The sequence below is a fragment of the Zootoca vivipara genome, chromosome 13 (assembly GCF_965207765.1).
Source record: "Zootoca vivipara chromosome 13, rZooViv2.hap1.1, whole genome shotgun sequence".
Classification (NCBI taxonomy): domain Eukaryota; kingdom Metazoa; phylum Chordata; class Lepidosauria; order Squamata; family Lacertidae; genus Zootoca; species Zootoca vivipara.
In genome coordinates this window covers 14592907-14615243 of record NC_142596.1, presented here as the reverse complement: position 1 = coordinate 14615243, position 22337 = coordinate 14592907, and the positions used below count along the sequence as shown (strand labels likewise).

The 22337-nt window shown below is 46.9% G+C and overlaps 1 protein-coding gene across 2 annotated transcripts in view; it reads right to left on the bottom strand.

Annotated features, from left to right (window-relative positions):
- GATM (glycine amidinotransferase) overlaps positions 1 to 21849 on the bottom strand; it is a 34067-nt gene extending 12218 nt beyond the window's left edge. The window contains exons 1-6 of one of the 2 annotated variants that reach the window (XM_035131905.3): positions 21689 to 21849; positions 13037 to 13261; positions 5362 to 5557; positions 3537 to 3727; positions 3052 to 3189; positions 135 to 299 (exon numbers count right to left, since the gene is read on the bottom strand). In XM_035131905.3, coding sequence (XP_034987796.3) covers positions 135 to 299; positions 3052 to 3189; positions 3537 to 3727; positions 5362 to 5557; positions 13037 to 13261; positions 21689 to 21757 — 984 coding nt within the window. In that variant the 5' untranslated portion in view covers positions 21758 to 21849. The remainder of the gene's footprint in view (positions 1 to 134; positions 300 to 3051; positions 3190 to 3536; positions 3728 to 5361; positions 5558 to 13036; positions 13262 to 21688) is intronic. The other variant, XM_088657288.1, reaches the window with a different exon arrangement.
- Positions 21850 to 22337: the final 488 nt, after the last annotated feature.

Sequence of the window (22337 nt, the reverse complement as noted above, 5' to 3'; positions counted from 1 at the left end):
GGTGGAGCATGCTCAGAAGCGACTTTTGATGCTGCTTTGCCCAGTTCCAAAATGGCGGCAGCGCTACTTCCGGTCTGCTACTTCCGGTCCAGTCCCTTATTTCTCAGGCCGGAACTTGGCAGCTATGCCCTTACCTCATTGCACGGACGATCTGGGTTGGAAAGCACAAGGCCCGGTCCGATGATGTTGAATGTGGCATCAATGTGCATGGGATTGGGGTCTTTGAAAGAGATGGTGTGCACTCTGTATTCCGGCGCAAGGTGTCTCCGCATCCACTCAATACCCAAGTAGTTAGTAACCTGAGAGCAAGATTTAGACTTTTAGTTACTTCAGAATAAATATCTGCAACAACAGTAAGCCATATATCAGGCCCATCCAACTCCCAAGAGAGTGCGATCTACTCCCAGTATTAAAAAAAATGACAGTGATCTACCCATTGTCATTGAGGATTTTTTGAGCTTTTTTTTAAAGGGGGAATGACATAAATGGCTCATCTAAAACTCTGCCGCTACCAAACACACACAGTGCTAAAGCCGATCATTGTATTCCCAAAATGCAAAACTCCGCCAACTTCACGCGACGGAGGGACAGAGGGAGGCAGGTGGGGGGCAGATACATTCACCCCCCAGTTCTTTTAATCCCGTGATCGATAAGTATCCCATGATCGACCGGGATCACCCGGGGATCTACCAGTCGATCGTGGCCGACCGGTTGAACATGTCTGCCGTATATGAATGAGCTTTTAGCGTATGCATTTTATCTTGAATACCAGAATCTGCCAGGTTGCTGCCATAATCCGAAGGCCTTTCATACGAGACCATGTGCAGAAAAAAAGAGAAAGAAAAGCACACCAGGCAACCAAGGGAGTGTGGATTGTGGCAAGGGGAGAGAGCGTGGAGCAGCAACCCAGCTCCCTTGGCCGCCACAACCGATGGGGAAGCAGAGGTGGGGAAGAGGCAAAAGCAGAAGGGCAGAAGAGAGAGGGGTAGGCAAGGAGAGAAGCAGATGGAATAAAAAGGTTTCCCCTTTTTCCTTGGTTGAAATAAATTAATGAATAAGTAAATTCATTGGGTGTACACCCTTAACAGTGCCATATTGCTCCTGAAGTTCATCCTATATCCACTTGGAGCTGAGCCTTTAGAGTGGTGGCACCTGCCCCTTCGAAATAAACTCCCAGTGGAGATCGGGCAAGAACCTACCAGTACAGTGGTACCTTGGTTCCAGAGGCGTCTTTGCCATAGGGCCTAGTGGCGCGTTGCGCCAGGACGCCAGCCTCTGGGGGGCGCAACCAGCCACTAAGCCCTATGCTGGTCCCGCCGTCGCAGCACTGCGCCTCCTTCTCCTTTTCCCCGCGCCTGCTAGTGGTGAAGCCTCTCCGGAGACCGCGCTCTCCCCTTCCCGGCCCTGTGGCTCTCCGCGCGGCGATGGCTCAGCTGAGGCGGAGCAGCGAGGCCTCCCAAGCACGGCGGGCCTGTTGTGGGACGTGGCGGCGGAGGACGAGGCACCGTGGTCGGGGCCTGGCGGGAAGGCGCACCACGCTCCCCAGGAGGCTTCGGTGCTGCTCTTCCCTGGCCAAGGCAGCCACTGAGGAAAGTGCGTGCGAGGCGTGCGTGTGGGAGCGCCCTAGAGATCCCTGCACCAGGGCGCGAGACAAGCTTACGACGCTACTGCTTGGTTCTCAAGCGCCTTGGTACTCAAACAACTTGGAACCCAAAGACTGCAAACCCGGAAGTAAGTGTTCCAGTTTGCAAACTTTTTTCGGAAGCTGAACATGCTCCATTTTGAGTGTTATGCTTCTGTTTTGAGTGCCACAATTCTGTTACGTTGAGATCTATCTGGTTTTGCTATCTATTTTGTGTTTTGGTGGCTCTTTCTTTTGTTTTTGTGACTGTGTGGAACCCACTTCAGTTACTGATTGATAGATTGTGTGACTGCAGTACATTGTTTATTGGCTTCATTTTATGGATCAATGGTCTCATTAGATAGTATAATTCGTGTTAAATTGCTGTTTTAGGGGTTGTTTTTCAAAGTCTGGAATGGATTAATCCATTTTGCATAATTTTCTATGGGAAAGCGCACCTTGGTTTTGGAACGCTTTGGTTTTGGAATGGACTTCCGAAATGGATTAAGTTTGAGAACCAAGATACCACTGTATTGGCATTTAGGCACCTGCTTAAAAACTTGCCTTTTCACCCATGAATTCCCTAATGGGCAAACCAATTATGTTGCTGTATTAAACTGATCTCCTGATTTTTGATGCATTTCATATTTGGTTTACTGTGAACATTTGGTAAATAAACTTTTAGTGTGGGGCGGAAGGATTTGTCCTATGGCAGGATGAGCACTTTTAATACTGTTTTATTCTTTCGAAGTTGTTTTAAGCTTTTCTAATAGTATGGGGTTTATTTTTCACAATGTTATTTCTTTTTTGAAACATTTATTTATAAAAAAAATTATATACTGCTGTATCATAAAAATATATATCACTGCGGTTTACAAAAATATAAAAACATAAAACCAAACAGTGAAATCATAAAGCAAAATGAAATTTTAAACAAACATAAATAGACCACTGTGTGTGTGGGGGGGGGTGTACTCTTAATTGTCGGCATAGGCATACCGGAATAGAAAATTTTCAGCAGGCTTTCCAAAGTTGGCATAAAATAAATCTAACTAAAAAACGAATAATGGATGTAATTTCATTGTTAGACTACATAGAAATGACAATGCTGACAGTGAAATTAAGAGATTAAACGGTGAACTTTTCATAGAAGAATGGAGGCCTCTCATGGACTATTTTTAAAAATACTATAGTCAAATGAAATTGCAGGCAGGATTCTAGATAAAAGCAGAAGAAGAAAAAATGATAAAATAATTGCAACAGAGAAACTTTTGTAATTGATAAAGATATAATGCAGTAGAAACGGCAGAATTAAGAATGGGAAGTCAATATATGAAACAATGTAACGATTTGATAAGATTGTGGTGCAAATGTTTGAAAAAAATTAATAAAAAGTTATACTGCAAAAAGGGAAAAGAGGATCTACTCACCTGACTTCTTTGCACAAAGATGTCTCTTCCCGCTCGCATGAAATCCGCAGCATCAAAGCACGGCTCGAATTCAGTTGTGACAAATTTGCCCTGTGCAGCCAGCTTGTGCCTGTCTTCCACAGTGCGGATGGGGTAATCCTGGTTTCAGAAAGGCAAAACACACACAGGCCTTCGCTAGGACTGTTCCCACTACTCGGGGCAATCACAGGGCGCCATTTCTAAACCTCTGATCTGCCTAAGCTTTTCTAGGGCAGATAGTTCTAGCAGGGAGGGTTGCCAATGCAGACAAGCTGTGGCCAAACCCTTAGTTCTGGGGTGAGGAACACCGATGGTCCTGCAGATATTATGGTTGGCACTGAGCTCCCATCAGCCCCTGCCAGCATGGTCAATCAATGGTCAAGGATGATGAGAGTTGTAACACCAGGACTGTATCCCTGCTCCTGCCACCATAGTTGCTTGCTCGAAAGCCAAAAGGATAATAATACCTGGTCATAAAGTTCATCAGCCATGGTGGGCTTTGGTGCCGTGGTCCATTTTGATCCGCGGCGGAAGTACTCTTTGATGATGGGCCGATACGCTCTGTATTCAAAGAAACGGGCGCGCCAAGCCATCGGAGCTTCAATGATCTCGTTCCCAATGACCAGCAAAATGTCTCTGGGCATGGCTGCGTACATCCCTAACCAAAAGAACAATGTGTTTGATCTGGGGATCCAGTCAACATCGGCACAAATCCTGCACATTGGATCCCAGTCAAGGTTCGATTTTGCTCGGTGGCAACCCAGTGGAAGAGGGAGTAAAGCTTGCACACATCAAGCAAAAAAAACAAAACCCAACAACCACAGGCTACTGAATGTAACCGAAACAAATCAACTCGATTCGCAACGTCGGTTTGCCAAAATGTGTTATGACCCAACTTTCTTTAGGGGACGTGGCTGCGGTTCTGCTACTCTAACCAGAGTGCCAAGCCTTTATCAAAAAGCAGCAAAACGGTGCACTCAGGTTCAATAATAATAATAATAATAATAATAATAATAATAATAATTTATTATTTATACCCCGCCCATCTGGCTAGGTTTCCGCAGCCACTCTGCACGGCTTCCAACAGAAAAATGAAATAAAATAATCTATTAAACATTAAAAGCCTCCCTAAACAGGGCTGCCTTCAGATGTCTTCTAAAAATCGGGTAGTTGTTTTTCTCTTTGACATCTGATGGGAGGGCATTCCCCAGGGTGGGCGCCACTACCAAGAAGGCCCTCTGCCTGGTTCCCTGCAACTTGGCTTCTCGCAGTGAGGGAACCGCCAGAAGGCCCTCGGCGCTGGATCTCAGTGTCTGGGCAGAATGATGGGGGTGGATATGCTCCTTCAGGCATACTGGACCGAGGCCGTTTAGGGCTTTAAAGGTCAGCACCAACACTTTGAACTGTGCTCGGAAACGTTCAAGCAGTTTTTACGGGACAGGCAAACATTTCAGCGTGTCATCCATTTTAATCCACCATGGCTGCTCTGCTGTGTGCCTAAAGCACATCACAGCTGCATAACAGTGATTTGTATGTAGGCCTGGCAAGATCTAGATTAACAGAAGGGATGTACTGTTTTGAAGCCCCTGTGAAACTATAGATAGCAATGCACTAAGTTGCTTAACGGTACTGTTGTCCTTTATGAATTGTCACGAGGACTTTGAAGTTTTTTAAAAGAGGAAACAATCTTATCGATAACGAATAAGCAATACTTTATAAAATAACGAGACAGAGAGAGACATGGTTCACATCCACAAGGTACCGTATTTTCCCATGTATAAGACGCCCCCTATTTTTTAACCCAAAATTAAGAAATTAAGTTGTTTAGCTTTTTTGAGGGGTGGGGGAGGTCACTTCCGCCAATCGCTCACCCGCCTGCCTGCCACTGCTGGTCGCACACCTCTCCGCAGCTGCCAATTGTCTGCCCGCTCGCTGCCACCAACAGCCCACCTGCCCAATTGCCGCTGCCAATCTCCTGCTTGCTGCTACCATTAATCGTGTGCCCCCCTCTGCATTCACTAGCCATGTATAAGACGACACCCAATTTTTGCCTCTCTTTTTTTGGCAAAAAGCATCATCTTATACACAGGAAAATACGGTACATTTTAAGCACGTTTTTTTACCACTCTTAGCATTCATGGCTTCCTCCAAAAAATCCTGCAGCTTACCCATCACAGAGCTACAACTCTTGGCACCCTTAAACTACAGTTCCCAGGATTCCCATGTGCTTTACATGTACGGCTTGGATGTGAGCATGCTCTAAATTGATTCTGCACATTCCAAGTCACTGACCGGTGGACTCAAAGTCGGGTGTTTTGTATTTGGTCGACCAGTCAAGCGGCTCTGGCCTTCTCACAATCACGCCTTCCATTTTCAGAATATTGCACATCTCTTCAATTTCGGCAACTGCTTTCTTCACGTGATCCTGGGGGAAACTCTGGCCTCCATACTTCTGATAGAACCCCCAGTACTTCTCGTAGGTATTCGCCTGGTAATCCATAAAGAAAAAGCAGAGCAAGCAGACATGAACCAGCAGCATATTAACCTTGCAAAGAATTACTCTGTATTCATCTACTAACAGTTAAACAACAGTATGTCAATCTCATAGGACTTGTATAAGTTTTTAAAACTATTTTTTTATAGTATTACATCTGCTCAACAACCAAAGCTAATTTTTTCCCCTTCCCATTCTTATTTCAAAGCTATTTTTGTCTTTGTATCAGAAAGGCACCTGGCTAATAGGGTTGCGAATAAATATTGCTGCAAACGTTTCTGAGATGGTGGTCTTTCCAACAAGTGGCTCTTGTCTAGGTTTGTTAAATGTTGTGTCCTTTTGAAATGCACTTTTGGGGGTGGGGGTTATTGGGTTGTTATTTTGATTATGTATTTTGTGTTTGTATATTTGGATTTTATTCTGTGAACCGCCCTGAGACCTCCAGGTATAGGGTGGTAAAATAAAATAAAATAATAATAATAATAATGTATTTTAAATTGTCATAACCAAGCCATGTGAGGGTAATAAATTAAAATTATTGCTATTCACATGGCACCTGAATCACACGGCACCACAGCAACTGCAAGCAGGAAGAAATTCCACTGAGATGAGCAAGAGGGATTGCCGGACAGTTTTCCATAGTAGTTAGAGTCCTGGGCTTAGACTAGAAAGACCTGAGTTCAAATCCCCATTCAGCACAAAGTTAACTGGGCAACCTTGTGTCAGCCTTTCCCCCCTCTATTATTTATATACTGCCCATCTGACTGGGTTTGCTTCTTCTAGCAAAATATAAAAACACAAGGAACATTATTACATTGGCAATTTCTACTCCTGTTTCCATCAAAATTGTTCAGCATTCCTAGTTAAGGCTTGTAGGAATTGGGTGCAGTGACTGCCATTAAGTCAGCTGCCTGAGGGAAGGGGGTGCCTGACATGAACATTCTTTTTTGAGCCTGCTTTCTTCCTCCTCCCTCCAGTTCATTTTTCCTCACGTGCCATGTATTTTTAGACGGTAAGTCTCAAGTCAGAAACCACCTTAGTACCGATTTATGTAAGCTGCTCCGACGGTCATTTTTCCTTCAAAGGCAGGGTATAAAATGCCCACGTTTCAGGGACGTGGCAGCGAGAAGTACCAATACAATACATCTGTCCTCTTCCTCTTATGTACACGCAGGAAAAAACAACAACCTATAAGCTAGTAGTGGAATGAGTGTTGCAGCCAGCCCCCTTCGACAAAACGCAAGCAAAGCTTTGCACATATGCATTTCATTATATGTGCATGCCACGTATTAAGGCTTTGAACAAGTCAATGAATAAGTGAATGTGGGTTTTAAAAAATAAATAAATACCCCCACACACACGCACACACACTGGCTGCTAAAAAAAGAGGCCAGCAGAACAGTGAGCTCAGCCAACACTGAACATCTGTGACTGTATTTAAGTTTCAGTAGGGAAATGTTAAGAAGGCCTTTAGACAGCTAGAAGATGAATTGCTGCAGCGGCGGCCAAATGTACAGTACACAGCCCGAGATTTTCTGCCAGCAGGACTCAGTCCTGGAGTCTCAGAAATGGCCTGGAATGAAACCCGTAACATAAGCATGACCTTCAGAGATTGCCAGCTCAGCAATTCGTAACCTACATGTCGAACCACTCGTTGCAGGCTGTGATAAATGCACCTGTTTTGAAATAATAAAAAAGCACCCTTTAAAAAATAAAATACATAAAAGTGGTTTGCTACCTTCTCAACTCTGTTGGGAAACTGTGTCGCAAACTTCCCTTGGTGTCATTCCAGGAGCTTGGAGACTCTTATCAGAAGCCACACAAGTATGAGATTATAGGGGTCTGCTTGGAAACACCATTTTCTGATATTTATGAAGTGCTTTCAATGGACACAGCATTTCTCAGAGTATGGTGATACCACACCCCCTTCAAAAGAAGATCCCTGTATGAGGCTTATGATTTAAATTATGACTTAAAAGGATAGACCATACCTAAGTGGCAGAGTAGGGACCCAGGTGGCGCTGTGGGTTAAACCACAGAGTCTAGGGCTTGCTGATCAGAAGGTCGGCGGTTCGAATCCCTGCAATGGGGTGAGCTCCCGTTGCTCGGTCCCAGCTCCTGCCCACCTAGCAGTTCGAAAGCACATCAAAGTGGAAGTAGATAAATAGGGACCGCTCCGGCGGGAAGGTAAACGGCGTTTCCGTGTGCTGCTCTGGTTCGCCAGAAGCGGCTTTGTCATGCTGGCCACATGACCCGGAAGCTGTCTGCGGACAAACGCCAGCTCCCTCGGCCTATAGAGCGAGATGGGCGCCGCAACCTCAGAGTCGGACACGACTGGACCTGATGGTCAGGGGCCCCTTTACCTTACGTGGCAGAGTATGGTATACCAGGCATGTCCAACAGGTAGATCACTGGACATCTGCGGTAGATCACTGGCAGATCATTGGCTCCCCCCCCCCAAAGAAGCTGAACAACTGTGGCTCCCCTAAAAAAAGCTCAACATTTTACCTCTTCTCTGAAAAAACTCAACCACTTTGACCTGAACCCCCAAAGGGGGTTTTAACTCTGTGAGTAGATTGCAGTCTCTTGGGAGTTGGCCACCCCTGGATACTGTGTAAAGGTAAAGGTAAAGGACCCCTGGATGGTTAAGTCCAGTCAAAGGCGACTCTAGGTTTGCAGCACTCATCTCCTCTTTCAGGCCGAGGGAGCTGGCGTTTGTCCACAGACAGCTTTCTGGGTCATGTGGCCAGCATGACTAAACCACTTCTGGCACAACGGGACACCGTGACAGAAACCAGAATGCACAGAAACACCATTTACCTTCCCTCCACAGTGCTTCCTATTTATCTACTTGCATTGGTGTGCTTTCGAACTGCTAGGCTGGCAGGAGCTGGGACAGAGCAATGGGAGCTCGCTCTGTCGTGGCGATTCGAACCACTGACCTTCTGATCAGCAAGCCCAAGAGGCTCAGTGGTTTAGACCACAGTGCACGCACGCACGCACACACACACACACACCTTTTTATATACGTGCCATATATAAATGAACTATTACTACTACAAATACTGCTTGCCATAACATTATGTGAAACATTTTGAATGTCCTCAAGTTCCTATAGAAATGCTATGATTCTGATTATTATTACTTATGCTACTGTCAAATGCATGCTCTGCTTGTTTTCATCATGTTCACAACAGATTTAAACCCTCACTCAGCTGCATGCAATTAAAACGCATATTAGTTTCTCTGTCATGGACATTTGTTCATATTTGACAAGCAATGCTAAGAACTGATCTTCCATTATCAGCCCATCAAATCAGCCTTGCTAAAGAGAGTATTTTCCTCTGCTAAAACACATACAGACATGCTAATCCCACCCACACAGAAGACTTTCCTTCTACCAAGTTTACTAAAAGAGGTGCATGCTAATAAACGAAGGACTGAAGCATATGCCATGACTAAAACTTCACCCTGAACAGGAAATGCTGCTGCATTTCTTGGTTCCATGGATCCAATTCAAATATTTGGGGGCATCTGTTTCCATTTTAAATTGTGCAACCCTGGGGTTGCCATCCCCTTCATGGATCACTGCCTTGTTGTGGCAAAGGGGCTTGAATAACTCCAAGAAGCTATATGAGAGCTATGCCGTGCAGGGTCACCCAAGACGGACAGGTCATAGCCGAGAGCTTAGACGAAATGTGATCCACCTGGAGAAGGAACTGGCAATCCACTCCAGTATTTTGCCAAGAAAACTTCAAGGAGAAGCTTTGAGAAGAAAGTGAGCGTTTCCAAGGCATGCTCTGGTTCATAGGGTCAAAGACGACTAAACAACCAAGGGTTGCCATAGGTCTGGGAAAACCTGGATGTGTCCGCCTTTTGTGGGCCAACATGCCCATCCGGGCAGATTTTTACATTTTAAAGGAAATGTCTGGGTTGGGGAGGGCATGCATATGTTTGGGAGGGCCCTGTACCCCGGAAGCAGAAGTGCCGCAGTGGAGCGAGGCCGTCGCAGCAAAGATCAGGTTGCGGCAAGGATTGGGCTCGGGCTGCTCTGCACGCCGCAGGCACTGCCAACCCAAGCTGGGAAAGAGGCACGGGGACGTGGCAGCAGCGGCCCTGCGCCCGTGCACCTCTTTCCCCATCCCAGGCTGGCAGCGTCTCAGGCTGTCCTCTTTTTGCTCTTCAGGATATGGCAACCCTATGCAACCCCTCCGAAAATTAACCTGTGACGCAGCTACATCTCTTAGACGTTCCTTGCTTCACTTGCTAAACCGCATCGCTTCCATGTGCCGAAACAACTGTCAAGCCACTCTTATCAGTGTATATACTTCTCTACCTGCGATAGCGTCCTTTACAGCCGGATTTATCTGGCAGCATGCAAATGTCAAACAAGATCTGGAAAACTGATGCTGGGCTGACAGCGCAACAGAATGAACGTTGACTCTAAAGTAATTTCTCATTGTGCTCAGTAATCCTTCCTCCTTAGCAAGCGTGTTTAGGGTTGGCTCTCTAAATAAACTGTGAAAGTAAGTGCAGAAGCATGATATAATAAAATTAATATGGGCTTGCCAACCAGCAGCCCGAGGGCCAGATCTGATATCCCCAAGGGTGATTTTTTTAAACAAAAATCCTGACAAAGTTTTCACTGCACGTCCCCAGTTTGACTCAAAGGCAGTTTTCCATGTGTCCTCCGTGTGTCAGCCACAGCTAATGGAAATTGCACCCTGGAATATCTGAAGGAAACCAGGTTGACGAAGGCTGCTCTGACTACTACAGACACTGAGCACCTAGGAGAGATTTTGTGGGGTGGAATAAAGTTTCAGCCCCACACTTTCCAACTGCTGCATAGAGTAGGTCAGTGTTTCTCAACCTTTTTTGGGCCACGGCACACTTGTTCCGTGAAAAAAATCACTAGGCACACCACCATTAAAAAAGTTAAAAAATTTAACTCTGTGCCGCCCTATATTATAATTATGACTGTAAGAAACACTTGCCAAATGTTGCTTTCCGGCGGGTCAGTGCTGTGTATTGGCGTCCGCCAGGCTCGTTTGCACTGAGCTTTGGGAAAGAGGAAGAGAAATATTGCTTTCCGGCGGGTCAGCGCTGCTTATTGGCGGCCACCAGGCACGTGACAATGCAAATCGCCCTTCTCGTCTCCGCACGTCGCGGCACACCAGCCAGCGTCTCGCGGCATACTAGTGTGCCGCGGAACAGCGGTTGAGAAACGCTGGAGTAGGTAGCCCACCCCACCCCCCAGCTCCACTACAAGAATACAGAATTTGCCCACCCCTTACTTATGGGGTTATCCAGAGGTTTAGGGTATGTTGTCAACAATATGCTGATGACACAAATCTCTATTTCTCCTCTACATCTGCTGGTGTGGCAGTGGAGGTGCTGGACGGGTGTCTTGCCTCGGAAATGGAAATGAGAGCAAGCAAACTGAAGCTCAATCCAGATAAGACGGAAGCCCTGCTAGTGGCAGTTCCCCAGACTGGATGGCTGGGAGACTGCCAGCTCTTGATGGTGTTACACTCCCTGTGAAGGAGCAGGTATGTAGCTTGAAGTTGAGGGTACTTCTGGATCCTTTGCTGTCGCTTGAGGCTCAGGTGGCCTCAGGGGCGCTGGGTGCCTTCTGTTAGCTTTGGCTGGTGGCCCAGCTGCACTCCTCTCTGCAAAGGGATAGCCTAACTGCTGTTGTTTATGTTCTGGTAACCTCTAGGTTAAGGGACGCGGGTGGCGCTGTGGTCTAAACCACAGAGCCTAGGGCTTGCCGATCAGGTCGGTGGTTCGAATCCCTGTGACGGGGTGAGCTCCCGTTGCTTGGTCCCAGCTCCTGCCAACCTAGCAGTTCGAAAGCACGTCAAAATGCAAGTAGATAAATAGGTACCACTCCGGCGGGAAGCTAAACGGCGTTTCCATGTGCTGCTCTGGTTTCCAAGAAGCGGCTTTGTCATGCTGGCCACATGACCTGGAAGCTATACGCCGGCTCCCTCGGCCAATAATGCGAGATGAGCGCGCAACCCAAGAGTTGGTCACGACTGGACCTAATGGTCAGGGGTCCCTTTACCTTTAACCTCTAGGTTAAGGGACGCAGGTGGTGCTGTGGTCTAAACCACAGAGTCTAGGGCTTGCCAATCACAAGGTCGGCGGTTCAAATCCCTGTGATGGGGTGAGCTCCCGTTGCTCGGTCCCTGCTCCTGCCAACCTAGCAGTTTGAAAACATGTCAAGTGCAGGTCGATAAATAGGTACCACTCCGGCGGGAAACTAAACGGCATTTCCATGCGCTGCTCTGGTTCACCAGAAGTGGCTTGGTCATGCTGGCCACATGACCTGGAAGCTGTATGCCGGCTCCCTCGGCCAATAAAGCGAGATGAGCGCCGCAATCCCAGAGTCATCCATGACAGGACCTAATGGTCAGGGGTCCCTTTACCTTTTCAACCTCTAGGTTAGATTACCACAATGTGTTATACATAGGGCTGCCTCTGAAGACTGTTCAGAAACTTCTGCTAGTGCAGAATTTGGCAGCCAAGCTGCTCACCGGCGCAAAATAGTTTGAGCATATTATACAGTACTGACTAAATCAGCTGCCAATTAGTTTCCGGGCCCTATTCAAAGTGCTGGTTTTGACCTGTAAAGCCTTCAACAGCTCAGGACCTCAATTCCTCAAGGACCGCCTCTCTCCGTATGAATCTACTTGGACCCTGCGATCACCCTCTGAGGCTCTTCTTTATGTGCCTCCTTCATCAGAGGTCTGGAGGGTGGCAAGAGGCCTTTTCTGCGTTGGCTCCCCATTTGTGAAATGCTCTCCCCAGGGAGGTTTTCCTGGCACCTTCCGTATACACCCTTAGGAGAACATTCCTCTTCAACCAGGCCTTGGGCTGATTGGCATCCAATGCCCTTTTAAATGTGTTGGGGGGTTGGGGTTATTGGTTTGTTTTTATTCTTATTTTTATTATGTCTTTTGTGCTGTTTATATTGTAATCTTATGTTGTGAACCACCCTGAGATCTACAGATGAAGGGCGCTATACAAATTCAATATATAAACAAACAAACTTAAATAATACGCATAAACAATTCTGAAGCATATTGCAGGGGGTTAGACTTGATGATCCTTGTGGCCCCTTCCAACTCTATGATTCTATGATCTATGAATGATACATAGGCTTCTACCCTAGATGCAGAATATATTGTCTGACTGAGCTTGCAATTCTCTCCTTTTAAGAGCTACGAACTTGGAAGCAAGCCATTTTTTAAATTGCAACAACCTTTATTTACAAGTTGATCAGGGGACAGCAGGCAGGCATCCAGACAGAAAGAATCCGGCAAACGCTATTTTAAAAGTCTTCGGTACTCCATAACAAAACAGACATTGTAGAAGCCTGTTATTGCAAAACCTCTCCAGCGTTTGCAGTGGTGGGAAGCTGCAAAGAGCATATATAAAGTCTTGCGACGTAGACAGCAAATGGTTTACCTTGACCTCCACAGAAAAAGGAGGGACGCAGGCATTTTCGGCTCTCCCCACAATGACTTCCTCAAGCGGGTCCCATTCGTTGTATGAGCAGACGGGGCAATCCTCGGGAACAGCATCAGGGGCCTTGTGAATTTCATCAGCAACAGCACAGGTGGTCTGGGAGGCTGCAGCCGCGTGGGTGCTCTGGAAAGTTCGCTGCACCCATCCTGTGAAGATGCATCCAAGCTTTAAAGAAAAAACAAAAAGTTGGGGGGGGAGGTCACTTCAATAATTTAGACTAGTTTATTGTTTAAATGTCATTCTGCTAAGCGAGGAGCCAAGGGGCTACTCCTCATGATCTCGACATACATCCAAGAGGCTCCATCCTCACAGTAGCTAAGACAGTGATTCTCTTCTAGGGAAGAAGGGTTCTCCATTTCATTTGCCTCGAGTATTTGAATGGGAAGATTCTTTTTTAAAAAAGGAAGTAACTTTTAGCGCCTCGCCCACTTTCAAGCAGATTCATGCATTATCTGTGCAAATGAACTCCTCGTGTGTGAGACTGCTCACACCAGCAATGTGCAGAATCGTGATTTCATCGCAAGTGCTCAAACATTCACCTGATGAATGCACAATGAGTAAAAGGGGGGGGGCACGCCAGGTACACCTGCAAGCCCCACCCTCCAATGTCTTCCAGCTGCTCTTCAGATCTACGATTAGCAAAGAAAGGGAACCCGTTCGAAGGGAGGTTCAGTCACAGACACTTTTTAAAGCCTTCAGCCCTTCATGCTAATTGCACAAAAATCGGAAGACTAATGCTGAGCAGCGCAATTTATTGCCCTGTGCTTGAAGAGAACTCCCGAGCCTCAAAGCACAAAGACCCAGTTCAGAAAACCCAGCTCAGGAAAAAGTAATGAGCTCAAGCATTGCTGCCCTTCTTGTGCTCGGGACTGTCCACATAAAAAGTCCCCAAGAGACCTTTTGTTTTTCTGAAAATGCAATAAGTGAAATCGGGTGCAGGGACAGAAGTGTGCCCAAGTCCTGCCCCCAACACCCCCACACCAGAGGCAGGGGACTTGATATGGGTTTGCTCTGGGGCCCCGCAAAGCCCCCCAGCAGCTCCACAGGAGGGGCTGCGTTGCATGCAAGATCCTGCGCAGCTGCGCAGGGGCTATTTGCAGAGGGAGAGAAAACGCAAAGCGCTCGAGGGAAGGAAGCAACTGTGCCGGCTGCCCTATAACACCAGAAAACATTCGGTGGAGCGGGGCCAGCAGCTGGCACCTCATGAACTGGACAGCAAGCAGTAAGAATTTCAGCACCGGGAGTGAGCAGTCGACAAAAGCTACTACTGTAAACGTATCCAAGCCAGGACATGACACAACACACCTCACTTGGGAGAGGGATCTTTACAAAAGATGCTCTGCTATCGAGCCACGGCTCTCCCCATCCTTCCAACATACGCTCCAACATTTCTCCGATGAAAAAAGGGACGTCCTATTTCATCATCATCATCATCATTATTATTATTATTATTATTATTATTATTATTATTATTATTATTATTTTGGGACCCAGGTGGCGCTGTGGGTTAAACCACAGAGTCTAGGGCTTGCTGATCAGAAGGTCGGCGGTTCGAATCCCTGCAACGGGGTGAGCTCCCGTTGCTCGGTCCCAGCTCCTGCCCACCTAGCAGTTCGAAAGCACATCAAAGTGCAAGTAGATAAATAGGGACCGCTCCGGCGGGAAGGTAAACGGCGTTTCCGTGCACTGCTTTGGTTCGCCAGAAGCAGCTTTGTCATGCTGGCCACATGACCCGGAAGCTGTTTGCGGACAAACGCCGGCTCCCTCGGCCTATAGAGCGAGATGAGCGCCGCAACCCCAGAGTCGGACACGACTGGACCTGATGGTCAGGGGCCCTTTTACCTTTACCTTATTATTATTTTACTCTCTTTACCCCACCCATCTGACTGGGCTGCCCCAGGCACTCTGGGCAGCTTCCAACATATCTAAAAACATAACTAAACATTTTAAAACTTCCCTCTACAGGGCTGCCTTCAGGTGGCTATGGAGTTGGATAACTCATTTCTCTGATAAATTTAGGGATGTCCTAAGGAAAAGTGGGACATTCCAGGATCAAATGAGAAACCGGGACGGCTTCTGGATATCTGGGACTGTCCCTGGAAAAGAGGGGCACCTGAATAATAATAATAATAATAATAATAATAATGATAATAATAATAATAATAATAATAATTCATTATTTATTATTTATACCCCACCCATCTGGTTGGGTTTCCCCAGCCACTCTGGAGGGTCTGTTCCAGTTAACATGAGACATGCAGGAAATTGTCTGGCACAATCCCCCCTGACGTTTATGTAGCGATGCTGGTCTGGTCTGGAACTCCCTTCGCTGCATGAGGATTGGAGACATGGTGGTCTTGCACTGGTCTTCATCCAGGCTGCTTCACCTTGTCTCATGTAGGAAGGGGGGAGAAACTCTTGCAGCCCATGGGCCAAGTTCCATTCTGGGCAACCTTCTGGGTGCCACATGTCAGCAGGCAATAGTGATCAGAAAATAACATAAATAATACCTTTCGTACAAGGCTGGTTTCTAGACACATCCCTCTGGTCACAGCTCAAGGACACATTCCAGCCAGGCAAAAATCACTCAAGCAGGGTGCAAAGTTTGAAATTCACCAGGCACATTTTGCACCTGGTTTTTGGCCACTTGCAACCAAGTGAAAATGACCCCCCCCCCAGGTGGGGGGACAGAATGCCGCCTAACGCATGGGTAGGCAAACTAAGGCCCGGGGTACAGATCCGTCCCAATCGCCTTCTAAATCTGGCCCGCGGACAGTGCAGGAATCGGTGTGTTTTTACATGAGTAGAATGTGTCCTTTTATTTAAAATGCATCTCTGGGTTATTTGTGGGGCATAGGAATTTGTTCATATTTTTTTCATAGTCCGGCCCCCCACAAGGTCTGAGGGACAGTTGACCAGCCCCCTGCTGAAAAAGTTTGCTGACCCCTGGCCTAATGTCTCCACCATCTGGAGGTACATGCCTGGGGATCTTTTATTATTATTATCATTGTTGTTGTTGTTATTATTATTGTTATTATTGTTATTATTGTTATTATTATTATTATTATTATTATTATTATTATTATTATTATTTTATTTACACCCCGCCCAACTGGCTGGGTTTTCCCAGCCACTCTGGGCAGCTTCCAACCAAAGATTAAAAATACATTAAAACATCAGTCATTAAAAATGTCCCTTGACTGTCTTCACACACTAGCAACACATCCTGCAGAATTTTCTACCCGTTATATTTCACCTGCACAATCAGAATGAATTTCAGGAACCCAAAAGTCACATTGGAAAATACAACTTTCGAGCCGTCTGGCCCCGAAATGGCAATTGGGCATTCCGTTTTGGCAACACTAACCCTGCTTTAAGGAACCATTTGGTGCCTAGCTTATATATCTAAGTTTCTAACACTGCCTGTGGAGAGCGGGGAGGCAGCTGAGAAGGGCCAGATAGGAGGTATGGAGGGCCACATTGCCCCTGCAGGGACCTAAGTTTCCTACCCAGAATGTAGAATATAAGGGAGAGAGGATTGGCTCCAGCTCTCCAGTGCCGTGTGTACACAGTGGAAGGCACTTTTCTGAAGCTGAGGCATCTACCTCCATACAAGACACAACACATAGGGACATACAGTTGGCTTAAACCCCCCCAAAAAACGCCCTGGCATAACTGGGTCAGGCTTGAGGGCAATTTCTCCCTGCTCTGCAAAGCTGAGCATTCATTCCAAGCCACTTAACAGAAGGTGGTTGCAGTTGTTCCACACCAGCTGTTGGGAAAGGCTAGACAGCGAAGCTGCGGATGAGCAAATATGCCCTATCCTGTTGCAGACTGTTAATGATCAACATTCCCCAACCCAATATGGGAGGGGTATGTATGCAAGCCTGCTGGCTCAGCAAAAGAGAGGGAGCGGCGGGAGGGAAATAGCCCTTCCCTACGCAAGGCGTACTGGCAGATGCAAAGGGGACACACACAATTCAAAGGGCTGGCCCTGCACAAGCCTCCCCCCCCCAAGTCAGGTGAGAAGTTGGCTCTAACACAAGGAGACATCAGCAGCATCTACAGCAAGTAGCCTGGGCTTTGGGCTAAAGCAATCCTAAGAGGAAAAGCAGTGCATCTGCTTGGAGATAAATGGGCAGAGTCCTCTCCCTGGGCCAGAGAAAGGATCCTGTAAATAAATATTTTTTAAGAAGTGCACACACCAGATGTGGCCAATATGCTAGCTGTAATTGTACTATAAGGAACATGTGAATCCTGCTAGATCATACCGACATCCTCTCTGATCTTGCATTCTGCAGCCAGCCAGATGTTAGGACGGATGCGGGTACTGCTGTGGTCTAAATCCCTGAACCTCTTGAGCTTGCCGATCGGAAGGTCGGCGGTTCAAATCCCCACGATGGGGTGAGCTCCCGTTGCTCTGTCCCAGCTCCTGCCAACCTAGCAGTTCAAAAGCACTCCGGTGCAAGTAGATGAATAGGTACCACTGCAGTGGGAAAGTAAACTGCATTTCCGTGCGCTCTGGTTTCCGTCACAGTGTTCTGTTGCGCCAGAAGCGGTTTAGTCATGCTGGCCACATGACCCGGAAAGCTGTTTGTGGACAAACACCGGCTCCCTCGGCCTGAAAGTGAGATGAGCGCCGCAACCCCATAGTCGCCTTTGACTGGGCTTTTTAGGAGGGGCTGCAGCCCAGTTCAAGTAGCATCTCCCTTGCATGCAGAAGATTCCAGGTTCATTCCCCAGCATCTCCAGGTAGGGCTGGGAGAGAAGCCAGCTTGGAATGCTGGAAGGCTGCTGCTAGTCAGTGTAGACAATACTGAGCTAGATGGGTAAGCGGCTCAGTATAAGGCAGCAGGACAGGAGCGCAACCGCGGCCTCCCTTAATGTATGTTCCAGCAAGTGGTATTCAAAGGCGTAGGGTCTCTGCTTACTGCAGGAAATACATAGCCAACTTCACAACTAGAAAACATGGACAGTTTGGCGCAGGAGAAGGAAGAATCTCTTACAGCTGTCAACACAACTGCTGTGTGTCAATCTGAGAAGAATGGCACGCCTTGAACTTTGACATCTCCCTGGTAAGAGGCTAACTTCTTACCTGGCTGAGAAGGAATGCTCTGAGATAGTCCACAATGCTACCGTACACATTCCAGGACTTGAAGTTAAGTCCTGTTGACAAGGCAGTGCCTTCCTTCAGTTAACTTGCTCACAACATATTACAGTGGTACCTTGAGTTCTCGAACTTAATCCGTTCTGGGAGTCCGTTCAACTCCCGAAACTGTTCAAAAACGAAGGTGTGGCTTCCAATTGGCTGCAGGAGCTTCCTGCTTTCAATCGGAAGCCGTGTTGGATGTTCGGCTTCTGAAGACCGTTTGCAAACTGCAACACTTCCGGGTTTGCGGTGTTCGGGAGCCGGTTTGTTCGACAACTAAGCCACTGTACACACAAAAGCACAGAAAGAGACAGTTGAGCCTGTTCACACCACCTACCTACTGGGCATTCTTAGTCAAATCGGATTTACAAAATAACACCCATCATTGCTTTGCTTATTTTAAAAGATCCATACCTGCCTTTCCACTAACTGTGCCCAAAGCAGCGTTACCAAGATGGCCACCTATCATGTATGATCTAGTTGAGATTCCTGCACTGCAGGGGGTTGGACTAGATGACCCTTGGGGTCGCTTCCAGCTCTACAATTCTATGGTTCTAGGTGACAAGACACCTAGGAAGCAGAAGAGGAACACAGGAATCTGTCAGGCCATTGGGTCCACCTCTCTCAGCATTGTCTATGTTGATTGGCAGCAGCCAATCGAGGGTTTCAAACAAGATTCTCTCCCCTGGAGATGCCAGGAATTGAATCTGTGTGCAAAGCAGATTCTGTACCACTGAGTTGCAGGCTGGAGGAAAGGAACCTTTACTGTATATTATATATTCAGGGTGGCTTTCCAACCTTTCCCTCTCCATTTCAGCGCCCTCTGTATCACACCTACTATTTTGCAGCTCCATTTGGTATTTTAATCCTCCCTCCTTCATATTTCAATCAAGACAGACCCCACCACCACCATCACTGCTGAAATAAAGGTTTGCTTTCTAGGGTCCAACCACACATGCACTTAATTAGCAAATTACTGTTTAGCAATGCAGGTTTTGCCACGAGGAAGTGGTATAGAAAGGGGTTGATCAGACACAGATTTAGGGGAGCATGAACAGTTCAATTGCACTGGGCATGGGGACTTGGGTGGGGCGCCACAACTATGATGTAGAATGGGGGGGGCACTGAATTTTGCCGCTGAAGTTTAAGACCCCAAGGTCCACTGCTGGGTTGATAACACCGGGATTATGTTGCTTTGGTTAAGGATATGCAAGATGCTTGTTTGCAGTACAGTCATACCTCGGTTTGAGTACTTTCAGTTTAAGTACTCCGCGGACCCGTCTGGAACGGATTAATCCACTTTCCATTACTTTCAAAGGGAAAGTTCACTTCAGGTTAAGTACAGACTTCCAGAACCAATTGTGTTTGTAAACCGAGGTACCACCGTACAGTAATTGCATGAGAAACCTAGCAATCCAGAGAAAGGTAAGTTTTCTCCCCAATTTATCAGTACACATTTCCTCCTTTCACCTCCTGCATGCATAGTAATGGGAATGCTCTTGTCACAAATTTGTGTATTTGGATACAGCACATGGTCACACATTCATACTGTAATCACAGGTAGGTAGCCGTGTTGGTCTGAGTCGAAACAAAATAAAAAAATTCCTTCAGTAGCACCTTAAAGACCAACTAAGTTTTTATTTTGGTATGAGCTTTCGTGTGCATGCACAGCTCATACCAAAATAAAAACTTAGTTGGTCTTTAAGGTGCTACTGAAGGAATTTTTTTTATACTGTAATCATTCATCCATCCATCCATCCATCCATCCAACCAACCACAAAAAGTATTACTTCCTCAGATTCAGCCAGGAAGCATGTAACTAAGCTTGTATGAGGAGCACTCCCTTCCACCACTTTGACCATTTTTAAAACTTACAGTCCCCAACATTGTGAAATGGTACATATATGCACACAAAAAGTGTGCAAATTTTTTTTGTAAAAGTAGCATACATGATGCTGTTCAGCTAGTACCGAACCCCATGCCCAATCAGCCACTTTAAAACACACCTGCAGCCCCTCTGTCTCCCTCACCTGCCCTGCATATGCCATCTGGACATATACACAACTCCACAGAATATGAAGCTCCAACTCTTGCAATTATGATTATTGCAAGGATTGCAGTGTGAGCAGAGACTAGCTTGGTTTAGGTTAGTGCAATGTGGTCATCAGAAGAGAAGACTCCCTGGAAATGACCCTGATGTTGGGAAAGATGGAGGGCACAAGGAGAAGGGGACGACAGAGGACGAGATGGTTGGACAGTGTTCTCGAAGCTACGAACATGAGTTTGACCAAACTGCGGGAGGCAGTGCAAGACAGGAGTGCCTGGCGTGCTCTGGTCCATGGGGTCACGAAGAGTCGGACACGACTAAACGACTAAACAACAACAACAAATGTGATCATCAACTCAAGAAGAAGAAATTAGGCAATCGCCACAAGCCGTTTTTTCTTTTATGCACACAGAAGCAATTCAGGTTTTTTTAAAAAAATATATTTTATACCCCAGAAAGGGCCAGAGATGAGTAAATTAATAGCTGGAAGCAATTTGGGCAATGGGACAGGGGAGGGGAAGAGTTTCAAGTGAATTTGGATTTGGTTCCCAAACTTGTAAGCAATATTTTAATTTAAACCATCCCCTCCCCCCAAATTATGGAATGTTGGAGAAGTTGAGTTACGGAAATAGTTGTATAAAAATGGAAGCATTTCCCTTTATTTATTTTAAGGTATTTCAACCTGCAAGTTAAATATATGGTCCTAAAAATTCATATTCAGCAAGGGTAGTTCTCCAATGCAAATTTCAAAAGCAAGAATGTGCTTGCGTTGGAAATTCCAAACATTCAATCCTGACTTTTTGCCAGAATCCACTTTTCTCTCAAGACACGCACACTCGTTCCACTCCCTAGAAAGAAGAATCAACAGAAGCTGTTAATCACAGCTGGCCCCATTCCGAAAAGGAGAATTTAAGAGCGTCTCCAAGCCTCAGCGAAGTCACGCTCTTAACCCTGCTCTGATGAGCAAGCAGCGTCCAGCGGCAAACGAAATGCACTCTGCACTTGCACAGATTCACTCCCCCCCCCCCCAATCATGTCCTTCTTCCTCCCAAATTAAGTTCTGGTTTAAAATACTGTTTAGGGTGCTCCCCTAGCCTAGAAAGTTGTCGAATATTAATTTTTTAAAACCATCACAAAAGAGAGGGAAATCTCTTCATTCCAAATTCTAGCATGTTTTCATGGCGCAAAGTGAGACCGGCTTTTTTTAAAAAAGAAAAAAGAAAATATATATATATTTAAAAATATACTTTTGTTAAAGTTGCGCCCATATAAATAGAGCGCACGGCCTCGATCTTTGGCGGACTGTTCTTTCCACCCCTTGCCCACTGAGCGAGCCATCCGAGCGCCCAGGTCATTCTGGGTCTAAGATCGTGCGCACGGGGGTCTCCGCACCTACCCTGGACCCGATGTAATGCACGGCTTCGGCCCCCCGGCTTCCTCCTCGCAAGCACCGGACGCGCAGCATCCCTCTCTCTCCGCAGCTCTGGCGACAGGAATGATCCCTCTCCCGTCCCCACCGGGGAACACACAGCACGCCTAACCTAAACGAGCAGCAAAAAGCGAGAGGCAGAGGGGCGGCCGCGACCCTTTATAGCAGCTGCCGCCTCGCGATTGGCTGGCCGAAAGCGATGGGGCGGAGGGAGGCGGTGGACGAGAGCCCCAAATTAGCAAGCGGCGTCCGGCCAAGGCGCCTCCGTTGCCTTTTATAGCCTCCAGGGGCGCCTCTCTGGCAGGGATGAATGGGGAAGAGGGCTGGCGAAAGTCGACCATTCAGATCCGCCCCTCACCCTTTCCCAAGAAAGCCACGGGGGGTGGGATGGTGCGGAGGGGGGGGGGAGATCTCTTGTTTTCCGTGGCTGGATCTGTTGCACCATGCATGCAGCAAAAGGAAGTGGTAGAGCCTTCCACTGGCCCCCGCCGTGGACTGCGCCACTTCTGACTCCACGTGGAGGGTGCAATTGTCTGGAATGTTTCACCACTTAAAAACGGGTGAGCGAGCCTGCTGGCCTGTGCCTGGGAATATAAGCCCCTTTAATAGGATGTGT